This window comes from Bombus fervidus, chromosome 1 (genome assembly GCF_041682495.2).
Source record: "Bombus fervidus isolate BK054 chromosome 1, iyBomFerv1, whole genome shotgun sequence".
Lineage (NCBI taxonomy): Eukaryota > Metazoa > Arthropoda > Insecta > Hymenoptera > Apidae > Bombus > Bombus fervidus.
The window spans coordinates 9550325-9569251 of record NC_091517.1 but is presented as its reverse complement, the minus strand read 5'-3'; the positions used below and the strand labels follow the sequence as shown (position 1 = coordinate 9569251).

The following is an 18927-nucleotide window of genomic DNA, read 5'->3' as shown; positions in this document are numbered from 1 at the left end:
TTTCTATAGAATGTAATGTATTATGTAAGTACTTACTTGCTACGACATATCATGGGAGAACACTGATTGGTCGAAATCAAGGCCAGTGCGTGCAATTCTTCATGTAACGTAACGCAATGTCTTCATGTGCAGTTACGTTACAGTGTGCCAACAAGAATGATAAATCGTTGGTCCGGTAAAGTAGCACTTGTGAGCGGTTCCAGCGGTGGAATAGGTCTTGCGATATCGAAAGCTCTGGCTAGTCATGGCATTATAGTAGTTGGTTTAGCAAGAAGAATGGACAAGCTTCACGAAGCTACAGCAGAAATTGAAAAGGATAAATTTTTCCCGATCGAGTGCGATGTAACGAACGAAGAAGATATTCTTAAGGTTTTCAAATGGATCGACGAGAAGTTTGGTCGCTTTGACATTCTAGTGAATAATGCTGGAGTTGCTTGTGACAAACCTATCATCGGTAAAATATTTATTCATGTTGATATGTGGTGTTTTACAAATGTGCTTTCACTTTCATTTTCCTTTTTTCTGTATTCTTCTTTCTTTTTAAGTATTGACAGCAGTCATGGTGTTACGACCGTTCGCGCAGAGACGCGATCGCGAGAAGGCACGTCAACGGGAGTCGTAAATTCCCGTTACGATTAGAAAATCGACGCCACGAACTGATAGATCCCCTTATTTCTGTTACGATAATAGGGGTGGTTTAATTGAGTTTACACTGAATTTACACGTATAAAATAATGTTTATTCCAACAGTAAGTTTATTCCATAAGTAAGAGACCCGTTACAGACGTTTTGACTATTCTAACGACGAAAAAGAAAAGATTTAAGGGTAGCACCCGTTACAGACTTGTTGAGTGTTCTAACGACGAAAAGAGAAGTAGTACGAAAGTGACGATGCTGTGTCAGAGAAGAGCTAGTGATGGGTGTGTTTAGCGCACGGGACCATCGGATTTGTTAATGACATTTTTGGTCGGGAAAGTGAGGGTAATAGACATTGTTTTTGATTGGCTATTAAGACTGTTGGTAGACTAGGAAGGGTCTTAGCCGCCCTCGATAGAAAGTTGGTAGTAGGAAGCATCGCACGTGAGAAAAACTAACTTTCCCGTGTTTTCCCGTAACAAACCATAAACCTTAGTGTATTTTCGTCCAGTCGCGGGGAGACGCGATCGTTTGATGTAGCGCGTCAACGGGAGTCGTAAATTCCGGCTACGATTGCACGAATCGACACTACGAGCAGGGCGATCCCCTTATTTCTTTTAGGATAATAGGGGTGATTAGTTTTTTAATATAACTGGAATCCACAGTTATATAATATATATATTTATTTTCACTAGCCTACAATACTTATTGCGTCGACAGAAATTGTTTGACTTCGTCGTGTCGGAAAGCACAGTAATTGATTAATCCGAAAATGGATCGATTTGATGGATAGAACGCCGAGAACTTGACTTTGATATGTATCGATGTTCGATGAATTCGCGATTTTATCCGTTAGCGTTTAAGACGTGTGCAGTAAGATTTCGGAAGAAAGACTGACTGCCCTAGGATAAATTTCTTGTCTTCTCGGGGAGACGACCCTGTCACGTAAAATAATAAAAAAACACAAAAAATAATAAAAAAAAACATAAAAAAAGACAGAATTTATTTCTTCACACTTGATTTACACTTGACTTCCGAACTCTAGGAGCGACTTTCTAAGACTGAAGCTCTTACAATTCCACCTTTAAAAACTGATTTGTTTCTTTCTTTGTCATCCCTTAATATCCCCACTATCCACGCGTTTGTTAACCGTTCTCGAATATTCGGCAAAAGGACCGTTGGGATATTGAGGGTTCATTGAGCACTTCGCCTCGCCGACATACACTGTCGCCGAGTGCGGCCGCATCTTTATTTCTATCATCAGCGGTTCCGAAGCGCGGCCCGGTCTTTGATGTAGATCGAGGTGTAGTTGATGTTACAAGCGCACGGTTGCCGCCCGGCCGCGAGTTCCAGAAACGTCGATTCGATCCGTTCTTTAATTACACAAAGAAGTCGGCATACGTGATCATCGGCGCGAACGGTGGCGTGATCCGAGTGTAACATCAACTACACCTCGATCTACATCAAAGACCGGGCCGCGCTTCGGAACCGCTGATGATAGAAATAAAGATAGCAACGAAGAGCAAGTTGAATTTTCCAACCACCTATGCAACACTCAGTCTCGCTCGGGCAACCGAGGCGAACAGATGTGTGTAAGCAAACGTGTGCTCCAGTCAAGTGATTCAGAGAAGTGCTACGCATAGTGATAGTGACAAACAATGTAGCAGCAGATATCAACAATCAAGATTGCAACCAAAGGAGAAAAATATTATATAAAAGGGTCGTTAGATTTACCAGGCTTACAGCAACAACAGCAAAATAATAACAACCAAAATGATATGGAAACAGAAGAAATAGAAGAGCAGTGGAGACAGGAGGAGTGCAGACACGACAACGAAATAAGTTACCAGGACGAAAACTGGAAGCTAGCAAAGACTAGCAAAAAACGTAAAATAATTCCAGGCACAAATGCTGCAGGAAACCCAGATACAGGAAAGCAGCGATGGCTGCAAGAATTACCTTTAAGAAACTCCTTCAGCTCACTAACGGAAGAAATAGACAATGACCCGACAAGCAAAACCACAACTAAAACACCTTACATATCAAAACCACCACCAATATTTGTTGAGGCCCAAATAATAGACCCGCTTATTGATCGACTAAACAATGTAGTCGGGAAGGTTAACTACACAATAAAACAAACAAAATTAGAACAAGTAAAAATTCAAACAAACACCCCAGAAGTTTATAGGAAAGTGATAAAAGAACTAAAGGAAAAAAATGCTATATACCACACGTACCAACTCAAAACGGAAAGGAGCTATAAAATAGTTATAAGAGGTTTACATCCAAAAACTAACACAAAAAAATTAAGTGAAGAATTAGGAAAAATTGGCCATGAAACAAGAGCAATAAACAATATGACAAGATACGATACGAAGCAACCATTGCCATTATTCTTAATAGAACTTGAACCCAGAACCAATAACAAGGAAATTTATGAAATCAAAAAAATACTAAATACAATTGTAACAGTGGAACCACCACGCTACAAAAAAGATATACCACAATGCATGCGGTGTCAACAATACGGACACACAAAAAATTATTGCAACAAAAGCCCGGCATGTGTTAAATGTGCAAAAAGTCATCTAACAATACACTGCCCATACACAGGAAAAATAGAAGTTAAATGCTATAATTGTAACGGAAACCACCCAGCCAGCTACAAAGGATGTGAAATAAGGAAACAAATACAACGTAAACTGTTTCCTCCACTTCGCAACAGATCACACAATGACCATCAACCACAACAAAGTATAACGGATAACGAAACAACATTGAAAGCACAACAGGAACTAAACGCTATAAGCAGAAACATAGATCCCCAAGGTAAACGAAGCTACGCACAAGTAACTAAAAACATTAGCACACCAACGCTTGCAATCAATCAGAATGAAAACAATAACATCGAAGACGTTACAGACATCAAAGAAATGCTCAAACAATCCATTAAAGGTATGGAAATGTTAGGAAAAATGGTAAGTGATCTAAACACAATACTAAGACAACAAGCACAACAAACAACAATCATGTTACAACTACTTACTAACTTGCTAAGTAAAAAATAGAGATGGACATTTTGAAAATAGCAGTCTGGAACTCCAATGGCTTGCAACAGCGAGCCCACGAAACTAAAATATTTTTGTATAAAAATAATATTGATATACTACTTGTCTCAGAAACACATTTCACCCTAAAAAACTACATGAAAATACCGTACTACACCATATACGATACCAAACATCCCTCAGGTAAAGCACATGGAGGAACTGCAGTAATAATAAAAAATGACATCAAGCATCACTTACATAGTCAAACAAATCAAGAACACCTACAAGCAACCACTGTCACAATACAAACCAATGACAATTACTTCCAGATGTCAGCAGTATATGCACCTCCGAGACACAAAATGACACTTAAAAAATGGGAAGAGTACTTCCAATCCTTAGGCGACAAATATATAGCGGCAGGAGACTTTAATGCAAAGCACACATTATGGGGTTCGAGAATTAGCACACCGAGAGGTAGAACATTGGAAAAATACATTAGAAGCAGCAACCTCAACGTACTATCTACAGGAAAACCAACGTACTGGCCGACAGACCCCAATAAAATACCTGACCTGTTGGATTTTGCAGTAACAAAAGGGCTAAATGTAAGCAAATTAAAAATAACAACCAGCCTCGAGCTTAACTCCGACCATACACCAATTATAATAGAATATACAAGCAAACCACTACTTTATAACAAGTCAGAGTCGCTTTGCAATAAAACCACCAACTGGCAAACTTTCAAAGAGCTGATCGAAAACAAAATCAACTGCAATATCCCGTTGAAAACACCTGAACACATTGAGCAGGCAGTAGCAACTTTGACAGAAATAATACAGGAAGCAGCGTGGGCAACCACCACCTATGAAACAAATAGCAGGCAATCAAAAATTATTCCGCAGGACATCCTAGACAAAATCAGGGAAAAAAGAAAAGCGAAAGCAAAATGGCAAAAACAGAGAACACGAGAAAACAAGAAAAACCTAAATAAACTTGCAAAGGAACTAAAGAATAAAATAAGGGAACATCATAATAACGAATTCTCAAAATTCATCGAATCACTATCCGCGCATGAGAATACCGACTACTCCCTATGGAAAGTCACTAACAAAATTAAGAAAACAGTAAAAACAATCCCAGCAATCAGAAAAATGGACAACACATGGGCCAGAACCAACGAAGAACAGGCAGAAGAATTCTCAAAGCACCTACAAAATATATTTTCGCCGTATGAAATTAATAACAGCATCCCTGGATGGCAAACAAATGAAGAAGTGGAAAATGCCAGCAACACAACTGATAAACGCTGTACCATACTCAGCACAACAGCGCAAGAAGTTACAAACTTAATTGAGGCAACAAAGACAAGTAAAGCACCAGGATTTGACTTGATCAATGGGAAAATCTTAAAAAACCTTCCCCCAAAGGCAATAAGACTAACAACGATAATATTTAACGCAATTCTAAGAATACAGTACTTTCCTACACTATGGAAAATAGCACAGATAGTGATGTTACCCAAACCAAACAAAAACCCACATTTAACTGCATCCTACAGGCCGATATCATTACTACCTGCGTTTTCCAAATTATTAGAGAAAATAATATATAACCGCTTAAAACCAACAATAGAAAAAGAAAAACTAATACCGAACCATCAATTTGGATTCAGGAATAAACACTCCACAATAGAACAAATGCATAGACTCGTCAATGAAATCTTACAGTCGCTTGAAACAAAACAATACTGCACAGCACTCTTTATGGATATCGAAAAAGCATTCGACAAAGTTAACCATGAAAAACTTCTTCAAACAATCAAAAAGCAATTTCCAGAACAAATCTACAAACTACTCAAATCCTACTTAAACAACAGAACCTTTGTAGTAAAAATAAATGATGCATACTCTGAAATTAAGGACATCAAGGCAGGAGTACCGCAAGGAAGTGTCTTAGGACCAATATTATACACACTATACACGGCAGATATACCAACAACTGTCAACAGTAAAACACTGACGTTTGCGGACGATACGGCCATACTAGTGAGGCATGCAAATCTAGAAACGGCCGCCGCACTACTACAAGAACACACTACAAAAATAGAAAAATGGCTGCAAAACAAACAAATAAAAGTGAACACCAGCAAGTGCAACCACATAACATTTACACTTAGAAAAGGAAAAACACCAGATATTCAACTGAACGGCGCCCACATAGCACAAACAAAGCAAGTCAAATATCTGGGAATAAATTTAGACACACGCCTTACATGGAAGCACCATATAAAATCAATAATAAACAGAATAAGTGCAAAAAGGAAGCAGATGTACTGGTTAATCAATAGAAAATCTAAATTAAGCACAATGAATAAACTAAATATATACAAAACAATAATCAAACCAATCTGGACATACGGAGTCCCATTATGGGGGACGGCAGCAGTGAGTCACATAAGCAAAATAGAAATAGAGCAAGCAAAAATCTTAAGGACAATAGTTAACGCTCCATGGTACGTCAGAAATGAAGACCTACGAAAAGATCTAAAAATTCCAACAGTCAAAGAGGAAATCGCTAGATACGCAAAAAAGTACAAAGAAAGACTTGCAGCACACCCAAACCAGCTGGCTGCTGAAACAAATAGAACCAAAATAGAAAGAAGACTGAAGAGGAAGCATCCCGCAGACCTCGAAATAGAGATGCAATAGGAAACCTAGAAGATGGAACCCCGCTGGGGGTAACCATCCACATGCTATATTTTATTTATTTCTATTTATTTTTATTTTTTATTTTTTATTCTTTTATTCTCTAAGCTATAACATTTTACCAAATGTCCTTCTGGACAAATTGTAAAAATTTAATAAAACAAATAAAAAAAAAAAAAAAAACTTCGCAACAGATCACACAATGACCATCAACCACAACAAAGTATAACGGATAACGAAACAACATTGAAAGCACAACAGGAACTAGACGCTATAAGCAGAAACAGAGATCCCCAAGGTAAACGAAGCTACGCACAAGTAACTAAAAACATTAGCAAACCAACGCTTGCAATCAATCAGAATGAAAACAATAACATCGAAGACGTTACAGACATCAAAGAAATGCTCAAACAATCCATTAAAGGTATGGAAATGTTAGGAAAAATGGTAAGTGATCTAAACACAATACTAAGACAACAAGCACAACAAACAACAATCATGTTACAACTACTTACTAACTTGCTAAGTAAAAAATAGAGATGGACATTTTGAAAATAGCAGTCTGGAACTCCAATGGCTTGCAACAGCGAGCCCACGAAACTAAAATATTTTTGTATAAAAATAATATTGATATACTACTTGTCTCAGAAACACATTTCACTCTAAAAAACTACATGAAAATACCGTACTACACCATATACGATACCAAACATCCCTCAGGTAAAGCACATGGAGGAACTGCAGTAATAATAAAAAATGACATCAAGCATCACTTACATAGTCAAACAAATCAAGAACACCTACAAGCAACCACTGTCACAATACAAACCAATGACAATTACTTCCAGATGTCAGCAGTATATGCACCTCCGAGACACAAAATGACACTTAAAAAATGGGAAGAGTACTTCCAATCCTTAGGCGACAAATATATAGCGGCAGGAGACTTTAATGCAAAGCACACATTATGGGGTTCGAGAATTAGCACACCGAGAGGTAGAACATTGGAAAAATACATTAGAAGCAGCAACCTCAACGTACTATCTACAGGAAAACCAACGTACTGGCCGACAGACCCCAATAAAATACCTGACCTGTTGGATTTTGCAGTAACAAAAGGGCTAAATGTAAGCAAATTAAAAATAACAACCAGCCTCGAGCTTAACTCCGACCATACACCAATTATAATAGAATATACAAGCAAACCACTACTTTATAACAAGTCAGAGTCGCTTTGCAATAAAACCACCAACTGGCAAACTTTCAAAGAACTGATCGAAAACAAAATCAACTGCAATATCCCGTTGAAAACACCTGAACACATTGAGCAGGCAGTAGCAACTTTGACAGAAATAATACAGGAAGCAGCGTGGGCAACCACCACCTATGAAACAAATAGCAGGCAATCAAAAATTATTCCGCAGGACATCCTAGACAAAATCAGGGAAAAAAGAAAAGCGAAAGCAAAATGGCAAAAACAGAGAACACGAGAAAACAAGAAAAACCTAAATAAACTTGCAAAGGAACTAAAGAATAAAATAAGGGAACATCATAATAACGAATTCTCAAAATTCATCGAATCACTATCCGCGCATGAGAATACCGACTACTCCCTATGGAAAGTCACTAACAAAATTAAGAAAACAGTAAAAACAATCCCAGCAATCAGAAAAATGGACAACACATGGGCCAGAACCAACGAAGAACAGGCAGAAGAATTCTCAAAGCACCTACAAAATATATTTTCGCCGTATGAAATTGATAACAGCATCCCTGGATGGCAAACAAATGAAGAAGTGGAAAATGCCAGCAACACAACTGATAAACGCTGCACCATACTCAGCACAACAGCGCAAGAAGTTACAAACTTAATTGAGGCAACAAAGACAAGTAAAGCACCAGGATTTGACTTGATCAATGGGAAAATCTTAAAAAACCTTCCCCCAAAGGCAATAAGACTAACAACGATAATATTTAATGCAATTCTAAGAATACAGTACTTTCCTACACTATGGAAAATAGCACAGATAGTGATGTTACCCAAACCAAACAAAAACCCACATTTAACTGCATCCTACAGGCCGATATCATTACTACCTGCGTTTTCCAAATTACTAGAGAAAATAATATATAACCGCTTAAAACCAACAATAGAAAAAGAAAAACTAATACCGAACCATCAATTTGGATTCAGGAATAAACACTCCACAATAGAACAATTGCATAGACTCGTCAACGAAATCTTACAGTCGCTTGAAACAAAACAATACTGCACAGCACTCTTTATGGATATCGAAAAAGCATTCGACAAAGTTAACCATGAAAAACTTCTTCAAACAATCAAAAAGCAATTTCCAGAACAAATCTACAAACTACTCAAATCCTACTTAAACAACAGAACCTTTGTAGTAAAAATAAATGATGCATACTCTGAAATTAAGGACATCAAGGCAGGAGTACCGCAAGGAAGTGTCTTAGGACCAATATTATACACACTATACACGGCAGATATACCAACAACTGTCAACAGTAAAACACTGACGTTTGCGGACGATACGGCCATACTAGTGAGGCATGCAAATCTAGAAACGGCCGCCGCACTACTACAAGAACACACTACAAAAATAGAAAAATGGCTGCAAAACAAACAAATAAAAGTGAACACCAGCAAGTGCAACCACATAACATTTACACTTAGAAAAGGAAAAACACCAGATATTCAACTGAACGGCGCCCACATAGCACAATCAAAGCAAGTCAAATATCTGGGAATAAATTTAGACACACGCCTTACATGGAAGCACCATATAAAATCAATAATAAACAGAATAAGTGCAAAAAGGAAGCAGATGTACTGGTTAATCAATAGAAAATCTAAATTAAGCACAATGAATAAACTAAATATATACAAAACAATAATCAAACCAATCTGGACATACGGAGTCCCATTATGGGGGACGGCAGCAATGAGTCACATAAGCAAAATAGAAATAGAGCAAGCAAAAATCTTAAGGACAATAGTTAACGCTCCATGGTACGTCAGAAATGAAGACCTACGAAAAGATCTAAAAATTCCAACAGTCAAAGAGGAAATCGCTAGATACGCAAAAAAGTACAAAGAAAGACTTGCAGCACACCCAAACCAGCTGGCTGCTGAAACAAATAAAACCAAAATAGAAAGAAGACTGAAGAGGAAGCATCCCGCAGACCTCGAAATAGAGATGCAATAGGAAACCTAGAAGATGGAACCCCGCTGGGGGTAACCATCCACATGCTATATTTTATTTATTTCTATTTATTTTTATTTTTATTTCTTTTTTTTTTTATTCTTTTATTCTCTAAGCTATAACATTTTACCAAATGTCCTTCTGGACAAATTGTAAAAATTTAATAAAACAAATAAAAAAAAAAAAAAAAAATAACAGCATCAATAACAGCAACCTCAATTGCCATACGGACGAGGATGCGCAAACCACTAGTTCCGCAACTGACAAGCAATACACCATACCTAAAACAACAGCACAAGAAATTAGGAACATAATCGAAAAAACAAAAAACAATAAAGCACCAGGAATCGATCTAATCAATGGTAAAATCTTGGAAAACCTTCCTCCAACAGTGATACGATTAATAACTATAATTTACAATGCAATATTAAGAATCCGATAGTATCCTAAATTATGGAAACTAGCACAGATCATAATGTTACCTAAACCAGGCAAAGACCCACACCAAACAGCATCTTACAGACCAATATCACTACTTCCCGTGCTTTCCAAAATACTAGAAAAAATAATATACGCCCGACTAAAACCAATAATAGAGAAGGAAAAATTAATATCAGATCACCAATTCGGATTCAGAAACAAACATTCCACTATAGAGCAAATGCACAGGCTCGTCAATGAAATAATGCTAGCACTAGAAAACAAACAATACTGTACAGCCCTCTTTATGGACATAGAGAAAACATTTGACAAAATAAACCACGAAAGCCTACTACAAACAATCAAGAAACAATTGCCGGAGCAAATATACCAATTAATAAAATCATATCTAAGCAGCAGAACCTTCGTAATAAAAATCAAGGACGCATACTCCGAAGTCAAAGACATCAAGGCAGGGTTCCGCAAGGAAGCGTCTTAGGACTAATACTATACACATTATACACGGCCAACATACCAACAACTACCAATAGCAAAATACTGACATTCGCGGACGACACAGCTGTACTAGTCAGACACATTAACCCTGTAACAGCAGTCACAATATTACAAAAACATATCACAAAAATAGAAAGGTGGCTACAAGCTAAACAAATCAAAGCTAACCCTAATAAATGCAACCACATCACATTCACACTGCGAAAACAGATACCACCAAACATCTTCCTGAACGGCACGCAAATAATACAAACAAGGCAAGTCAAATACCTAGGACTCCACATAGATACACAAATCGCATGGAAACAGCATATCAAATCAATAATAGACAAAATACAGACAGCAAGGAGACAAATGCACTGGCTAACAAGTCGAAAATCCAAATTAAGCACAGAAAACAAATTAAAAATAAACAAAAAAATCATAAAACCAATCTGGACGTACGGAATTCCACTATGGGGAACAGCAGCAATGAGCCATATAAGCAAAATTGAGACAATGCAAGCTAAAATTCTTAAAACTATAGTAAACGCCTCATGGTACGTTAGAAACGAGGACATTCGGAAAGACCTGGGAATACCAACGGTCAAGGAGGAGATTAGCAGACTTGCAAGAAGGTACAGAGAAAGAATAGCAACGCACCCGAACCGGCTGGCAGCGGAAACGATCAACACAAGCATTGAAAGAAGGCTAAAAAGGAAACACCCAACAGATCTCATAAAGGATACAACCTAGCAAACACGAAGATGGTACCCCGCTGGGAGTAGCCACCCACATGCTATACTTCTATTTTTTCTTTTTTTTTTTTATTATTCACTAAGACATAAAATCGCTCGGGCAACCGAGGCGAACAGATGTGTGTAAGCAAACGTGTGCTCCAGTCAAGTGATTCAGAGAAGTGCTACGCATAGTGATAGTGACAAACAATGTAGCAGCAGATATCAACAATCAAGATTGCAACCAAAGGAGAAAAATATTATATAAAAGGGTCGTTAGATTTACCAGGCTTACAGCAACAACAGCAAAATAATAACAACCAAAATGATATGGAAACAGAAGAAATAGAAGAGCAGTGGAGACAGGAGGAGTGCAGACACGACAACGAAATAAGTTACCAGGACGAAAACTGGAAGCTAGCAAAGACTAGCAAAAAACGTAAAATAATTCCAGGCACAAATGCTGCAGGAAACCCAGATACAGGAAAGCAGCGATGGCTGCAAGAATTACCTTTAAGAAACTCCTTCAGCTCACTAACGGAAGAAATAGACAATGACCCGACAAGCAAAACCACAACTAAAACACCTTACATATCAAAACCACCACCAATATTTGTTGAGGCCCAAATAATAGACCCGCTTATTGATCTACTAAACAATATAGTCGGGAAGGATAACTACACAATAAAACAAACAAAATTAGAACAAGTAAAAATTCAAACAAACACCCCAGAAGTTTATAGGAAAGTGATAAAAGAACTAAAGGAAAAAAATGCTATATACCACACGTACCAACTCAAAACGGAAAGGAGCTATAAAATAGTTATAAGAGGTTTACATCCAAAAACTAACACAAAAAAATTAAGTGAAGAATTAGGAAAAATTGGCCATGAAACAAGAGCAATAAACAATATGACAAGATACGATACGAAGCAACCATTGCCATTATTCTTAATAGAACTTGAACCCAGAACCAATAACAAGGAAATTTATGAAATCAAAAAAATACTAAATACAATTGTAACAGTGGAACCACCACGCTACAAAAAAGATATACCACAATGCATGCGGTGTCAACAATACGGACACACAAAAAATTATTGCAACAAAAGCCCGGCATGTGTTAAATGTGCAAAAAGTCATCTAACAATACACTGCCCATACACAGGAAAAATAGAAGTTAAATGCTATAATTGTAACGGAAACCACCCAGCTAGCTACAAAGGATGTGAAATAAGGAAACAAATACAACGTAAACTGTTTCCTCCATTTCGCAACAGATCACACAATGACCATCAACCACAACAAAGTATAACGGATAACGAAACAACATTGAAAGCACAATACGAACTAAACGCTATAAACAGAAACATAGATCCCCAAGGTAACCGAAGCTACGCACAAGTAACCAAAAACATTAGCAAAGCAATGCTTGCAAACAATCAGAATCAAAACAATAACATCGAAGACGTTACAGACATCAAAGAAATGCTCAAACAATCCATTACAGGTATGGAAATGTTAGGAAAAATGGTAAGTGAGCTAAACACAATATTAAGACAACAAGCACAACAAACAACAATCATGTTACAACTACTCACTAACTTGCTAAGTAAACAATAGAGATGGACATTTTGAAAATAGCAGTCTGGAACTCCAATGGCTTGCAACAGCGAGCCCACGAAACTAAAATATTTTTGTATAAAAATAATATTGATATACTACTTGTCTCAGAAACACATTTCACTCTAAAAAACTACATGAAAATACCGTACTACACCATATACGATACCAAACATCCCTCAGGTAAAGCACATGGAGGAACTGCAGTAATAATAAAAAATGACATCAAGCATCACTTACATAGTCAAACAAATCAAGAACACCTACAAGCAACCACTGTCACAATACAAACTCCGCCGCACTACTACAAGAACACATTACAAAAATAGAAAAATGGCTGCAAAACAAACAAATAAAAGCGAACACCAGCAAGTGCAACCACATAACATTTACACTTAGAAAAGGAAAAACACCAGATATCCAACTGAACGGCGCCCACATAGCACAAACAAAGCAAGTCAAATATCTAGGAATACATTTAGACACACGCCTTACATGGAAGCACCATATAAAATCAATAATAAACAGAATAAGTGCAAAAAGGAAGCAGACGTACTGGTTAATCAATAGAAAATCTAATTTAAGCATAATGAATAAACTAAATATATACAAAACAATAATCAAACCAATCTGGACATACGGAGTCCCACTATGGGGCACGGCAGCAATGAGTCACATAAGCAAAATAGAAATAGAGCAAGCAAAAATTTTAAGGACAATAGTTAACGCTCCATGGTACGTCAGAAATGAAGACCTACGAAAAGATCTAAAAATTCCAACAGTCAAAGAGGAAATTGCTAGATACGCAAAAAAGTACAAAGAAAGACTTGCAGCACACCCAAACCAGCTGGTTGCTGAAACAAATAAAACCAAAATAGAAAGAAGACTGAAGAGGAAGCATCCCGCAGACCTCGAAATAGAGATGCAATAGGAAACCTAGAAGATGGAACCCCGCTGGGGGTAACCATCCACATGCTATATTTTTATTCTTTAAGCTATAATATTTTACCAAATGTCCTTCTGGACAAATTGTAAAAATTTTAACAAATAATCAATAAAAGAAAAAAAAAAACTAAGGCATAAAATTTTAGCAAATGTCCTTCTGGACAAATTGTAAAAATTCAAATAAATAAATAAAAAATAAAAAAAGATCGTTACCAGAATCGTAACCTCAGCTTCTCTATAACTTTCCATATGTATTTTTCACTTTGTGTTTTGAGATATTTAACTCGTTGCATTGAAACTGACCACTCTGTAGATGGTATGTTAAGTAGTTAGTTGCTGCGAGACGTCTCAAGTGGCCGCGATTGGTAGGGGCAATCGCCTGAAATCTCTTTATAAGCTACAACGGAACACTTTCACGCGTAGTAACTTTGCAGCACGGCAATACGAATGATGAATCGCTGGATTGGAAAAGTGGCAATTGTGACTGGTTCGAGCGGCGGAATCGGTCTCGCTATATCGAAAGCTCTGGCTAGCCATGGCATTAAAGTAGTTGGTTTAGCAAGAAGAATAGATAAGCTTCAAGATGCTACAGCAGAAATTGGAAAGGATAAATTTTTCCCGATCGAGTGCGATGTAACGAACGAAGAAGATATTCTTAAGGTTTTCAAATGGATCGACGAAAAGTTTGGTCGCCTTGATATTCTAGTGAATAATGCTGGAGTTCTTGGCAGCACACCTATCCTCGGTAAAAATATTTGTTCATATCGATATATGGTATTTTACGAATATGCTGCGATTTGTATTTTCCCCTTTTTTGTACTCTTCTTTCCTTTTAAGCATTGCCAGTAATCATAGGTTATATTATTATGCTACAGGTGTCAAATGGTTACAATAATCTAGATTCGTTTATCTACTATCTGTAGTAGGAAAGCTTTCGTCGAACAAATAGTGTTGATGTGAAGTTAGTGTCCCAGATTTCCTCAGTATTAGCTGAGAAGTTGGTTGTGTGGAAAATTTCAAGAAAGTTTCAATTGACTTATCAGTATAATCGCTCGAGTGATTACAATCATTCCTCTGAATTATTGCACTTGATTAAAATAATCTTGATGTCATCGGTTTAGTGTTGACGGCGTACCATAGTACGTGAGAGAAGCATTTATATACATTTGCATTAAAGCATAAGCATTACAACTTTCCTTTTGTTAGACCAGAAATTCAAACATACAAATAAAATAAATAGGAACCTTTTATTTTACAAAATATGTGATTTTCAGTTGTTAAAATCTCTAAGTGGTATTTATTCTGACAAACCGTTATTTATTATCACTGATGTGTTACTAACGATTAGCACTTATGCTTTGTTAAAAATGCTCTGATCGAGACTTTTGTTTTCCAAATTTTCGAAATTCATCAGATAAGAAAGTAGTCACATGTATTTAAGGAATATCCGAACAATCGTTACGAAAATTAAATCCGACTCAAAAAAGCTGTGTTCGCTATTTTCGACTGATCTTTTCAAGTAAAATTCAGATTTTTGCTTCTAGATGTTTGCTTCCCTACAATATCTACTATTTTTAAATAATAATGCTTTTCTGTCATTATTTTTAAATGTGAATGTTTCAAATGTCAAATATTACACAAATAATACAATTTTGCTCGCGAAATTGAAGTTATTTTATCTAAACGTTGATTCTTACATGTCCCGATTGTTATATTCAATTACTCTTACTAATAATAGCTTGGATATATAATAATACTAATAGATACGTTTCTGTTTGTATCAACTAATCGTAAATATTCCGTTACAGACTCAAAAACCGAAGAATACCGTAGAGTCATTGATACCAACTTGATAGCACCAGCAATTTTAGCACGAGAAGCAGTAAAATCTATGAAAAAATGCAACGCTTGCGGCCATATAATTAATATCTCCAGGTAACTCCATGTATTACATAAGAATATATTTTCTCCGTAATTTATTGATGCCAGCGTCGGTTAAATATATCTGTGGAAAATGCCGATGAATCTATCGTACCCTTTGTCCTCTCAAATCTTAATTGTTTTTCTTTTAATCTAAATGAGCAGTTTTTATTTTTTATTCACAAACGAAGAAAATAATAGCGAAACATATAACTTTTACGTCGAATACTACAAAATAAACTCGACTCGTGCGAATACAATTGTTTGCCTAATATATTTACAATATAATATTTATATGCACATTTTACATATTTATTGAATTACATATTATTTTTGAAATAATTAAATAATATAAAGACTATCGTTTTTCAAATGGTATTTGTTTCATTCTAGAGTAAACTTCAGTTGAATTCATGAAACACTTCGCCTAATATATTATTAGAATTATTAAAGCTGTTATAAACAGATACGTCAATCTCAAAGGAACCGACAAGAAGTTTATCTTTAATAACGAATAAGGCCAGAGTTAATAAATAATGTTTGCATTTCACATAGATATACTAGACATAGATAGTTATAGATTGAATAAAATTACATTTATCGAGCAAATTCGGTGATATCTCGCGCTTCAATGCACTGTATCTCTCTATTTTTAAGTCCTATAGTCCTCTCCATCGATATCAGCACAACGTCCAAATTGCACCAAAACATATAAAAACAAACGAAATAAATATCACATTTGCGTCTGTAACGCGATGTAACATTACACAAATTCCTTTTGTTTAATGAGGGTCGGTATTTTATTTTTCTACAAAGTCATTGGGATCCGAATGCAGTTTTATCGTATTTTGCACGTTTGAACTAAGAAATTAAAGAAGTTTCATTGAAATCCATAATGTGGGCGCATTCCTGCAAATCGAACCATACTGTTTATAAATTATTCTAATATTGCATACACAGGTTGATTAAATTATTACATTTTTTAATATGAAGCATATTTATAGCATTGCCGGATTACATCTTGAAGCTATAGCCGTACCGATCGGCATGTACGGTCCTAGCAAATACGGTCTAAGAGCTCTAGGGATAGAACTCCGCCATGAAATAAACGCGGCCAAGCTGAACGTCAAAATCACGGTAACAGCTCGTTATTTACATATGCATAGTATATTATTTAATGCTATCTGTAGTCCATACGTTCAGACAAGAAAATGAAAATTTTCGAAGGTGGTAACATTGAAAACCTAAATATAACACATGGCGTTAATAGATAGCGTTATTATTTCAATAATTAAAATTGGCTCAACAAAATTGTCTATGATTTCCCATGTATTAACGTAATTCTGAATAATCAGATATAACCATGAATACCCTATAAGAACAAATAATACTCATATTGCTTTATCTTTATATTCTAATAGAACATCAGCCCCGGAGCTGTGATGACGGATATGATAAAAGGTGTACAAGATGCGGTGAGCAATAATTTTATATTAAAAGTTGGAGACATCGCCGAAGCAGTGATCTTCGCGTTAGGAACACCGGAAACGGTCGAGGTATGTATAGATAAAATACCTATCCACAAGAACATACTCACTATAACGTCTATTAGCAAGATTATCGTCACACATTTTATCCCACATCTTTAATTGCCTTTATAGCGTTCCCGCATTTGTACTCATTTTATATCGTTTCTAATTTAATATATCTGTGTAAAAAAGTATTATTTACTTCGTTGTTATATGAATTCATATAATTCGTATAACAACTATACAGCTAGATAACTCTTTTTATACAGTTGATTATTGAATTATCTTCTTTCTTATTTTATTATTTTTTTATTTATTTATGTTCCTTTATTTTACCTACTTGATATTTTCCTTCATTTCTTTCTAGACATACAATTTTTATATTTCTTTCTATGATATGTCGAAGTAACCATTCTATTATCATAGGATGATAAAATTCCTCTTTTCTCAATTATGAAGATATGTCAAAATTATGTGAACATTATTATTTTTACTGGTAATGATTAACTTCAATAATCATACAAATACTGTTTGCAGATTCCGGAAATCACGGTAATACCACACGGCACGGGATTTATTTACCCACAGAGGGATTGACTCACAGTTAGTCATCACTTAAATGCTGTAACATGTCGATTTTAATGAACTTCACGCCTCATCACATCTTTCCATCAATGTATAATGGCGACAAAATCAGTGTGCTACTTCTATTTTGCAAGTATCACAGTAGATGAAGACATATTTTTTTAGATATGCAATTAACCTTCTGTACTTACATTATTACTACTATTAAGTTTGTACCATTTATACAAAGGAATGTAAGAACCGATGACCTCATGAGAGCGATTGTGAATCTTAATGCAATATGGTAAAATCAAGATGTATGTATGAATGGTTTATGGTGTAGGACTTTGGACACTCTGTTAAATCAATTATCCTATTTAATAAAGAAGTGAATTAGAAAACGGAGCTTTATATTTATCCCTTTATATATAGTAAAAGAATACCTCTTCGTGCGTAAAGTTCTTACAATAGACATAGTTTACATATATTTATCACATAATTAAAACTGGTGCGTGTACATCTTACGACGTCTTACACTGTTCTTAGCTTGGCATTGTTTTCTACAGATTAATTTCTGAAAACAAGTATCAGCTGCCAGTTCTTACCGCGTGGAAGTGGCTACATATGAGACCTTTCCAGAGTCCTAATCCAACCCACTTCCCACTATATTTTTATTTGCCATTTGAATTATACATAAATGCTGTTACTGTTAAAAATGCGCGTGTGTTGAACTTTTTGTTCTTCTTCCCTTTTTTGCATGTATCTATTGAGTGTTATCTGTACCCAGTAGTCTTAGGTACTTATACCTCATAGTCCGTAATGAAGTAATGAAATAATTAATGGCTACTTATGATAATATATTAATATTCACATGCGCATCAAAGAAGATTAATTCACATTTGTTTAATGTTGGAAATTCGCGACATTCTTATATAGATTTTTTACTACCGGCGCGCAGCTGGTCGTGGGATCGTCCGAAGATCGCCTATCAGCGACGACCTTGACTCCTAAAACTGTTCGCGAACGACAACGATCAAATGCACGTGTATAAATACTGTTGTGCAAAGTAC

At 36.0% G+C, this 18927-nt stretch overlaps 1 protein-coding gene across 2 annotated transcripts; it reads left to right on the top strand.

The window, feature by feature from the left end:
- On the top strand, positions 1 to 18258 carry LOC139998007 (farnesol dehydrogenase-like). Of its 2 annotated transcripts, XM_072022197.1 has the most exons (6): positions 1 to 24; positions 133 to 454; positions 15653 to 15779; positions 16769 to 16901; positions 17186 to 17320; positions 17831 to 18258. In XM_072022197.1, the coding sequence occupies exons 1-6, from the start codon at positions 16 to 18 to the stop codon at positions 17888 to 17890; spliced, it is 786 nt and encodes a 261-aa protein (XP_071878298.1). In that variant the 5' UTR covers positions 1 to 15; the 3' UTR covers positions 17891 to 18258. The 2 variants fall into 2 exon arrangements, with proteins under 2 accessions (XP_071878298.1, XP_071878306.1); XM_072022205.1 differs by lacking the exons at positions 1 to 24; positions 133 to 454 and adding an exon at positions 14267 to 14589.
- The last annotated feature ends 669 nt before the right edge of the window (positions 18259 to 18927 follow it).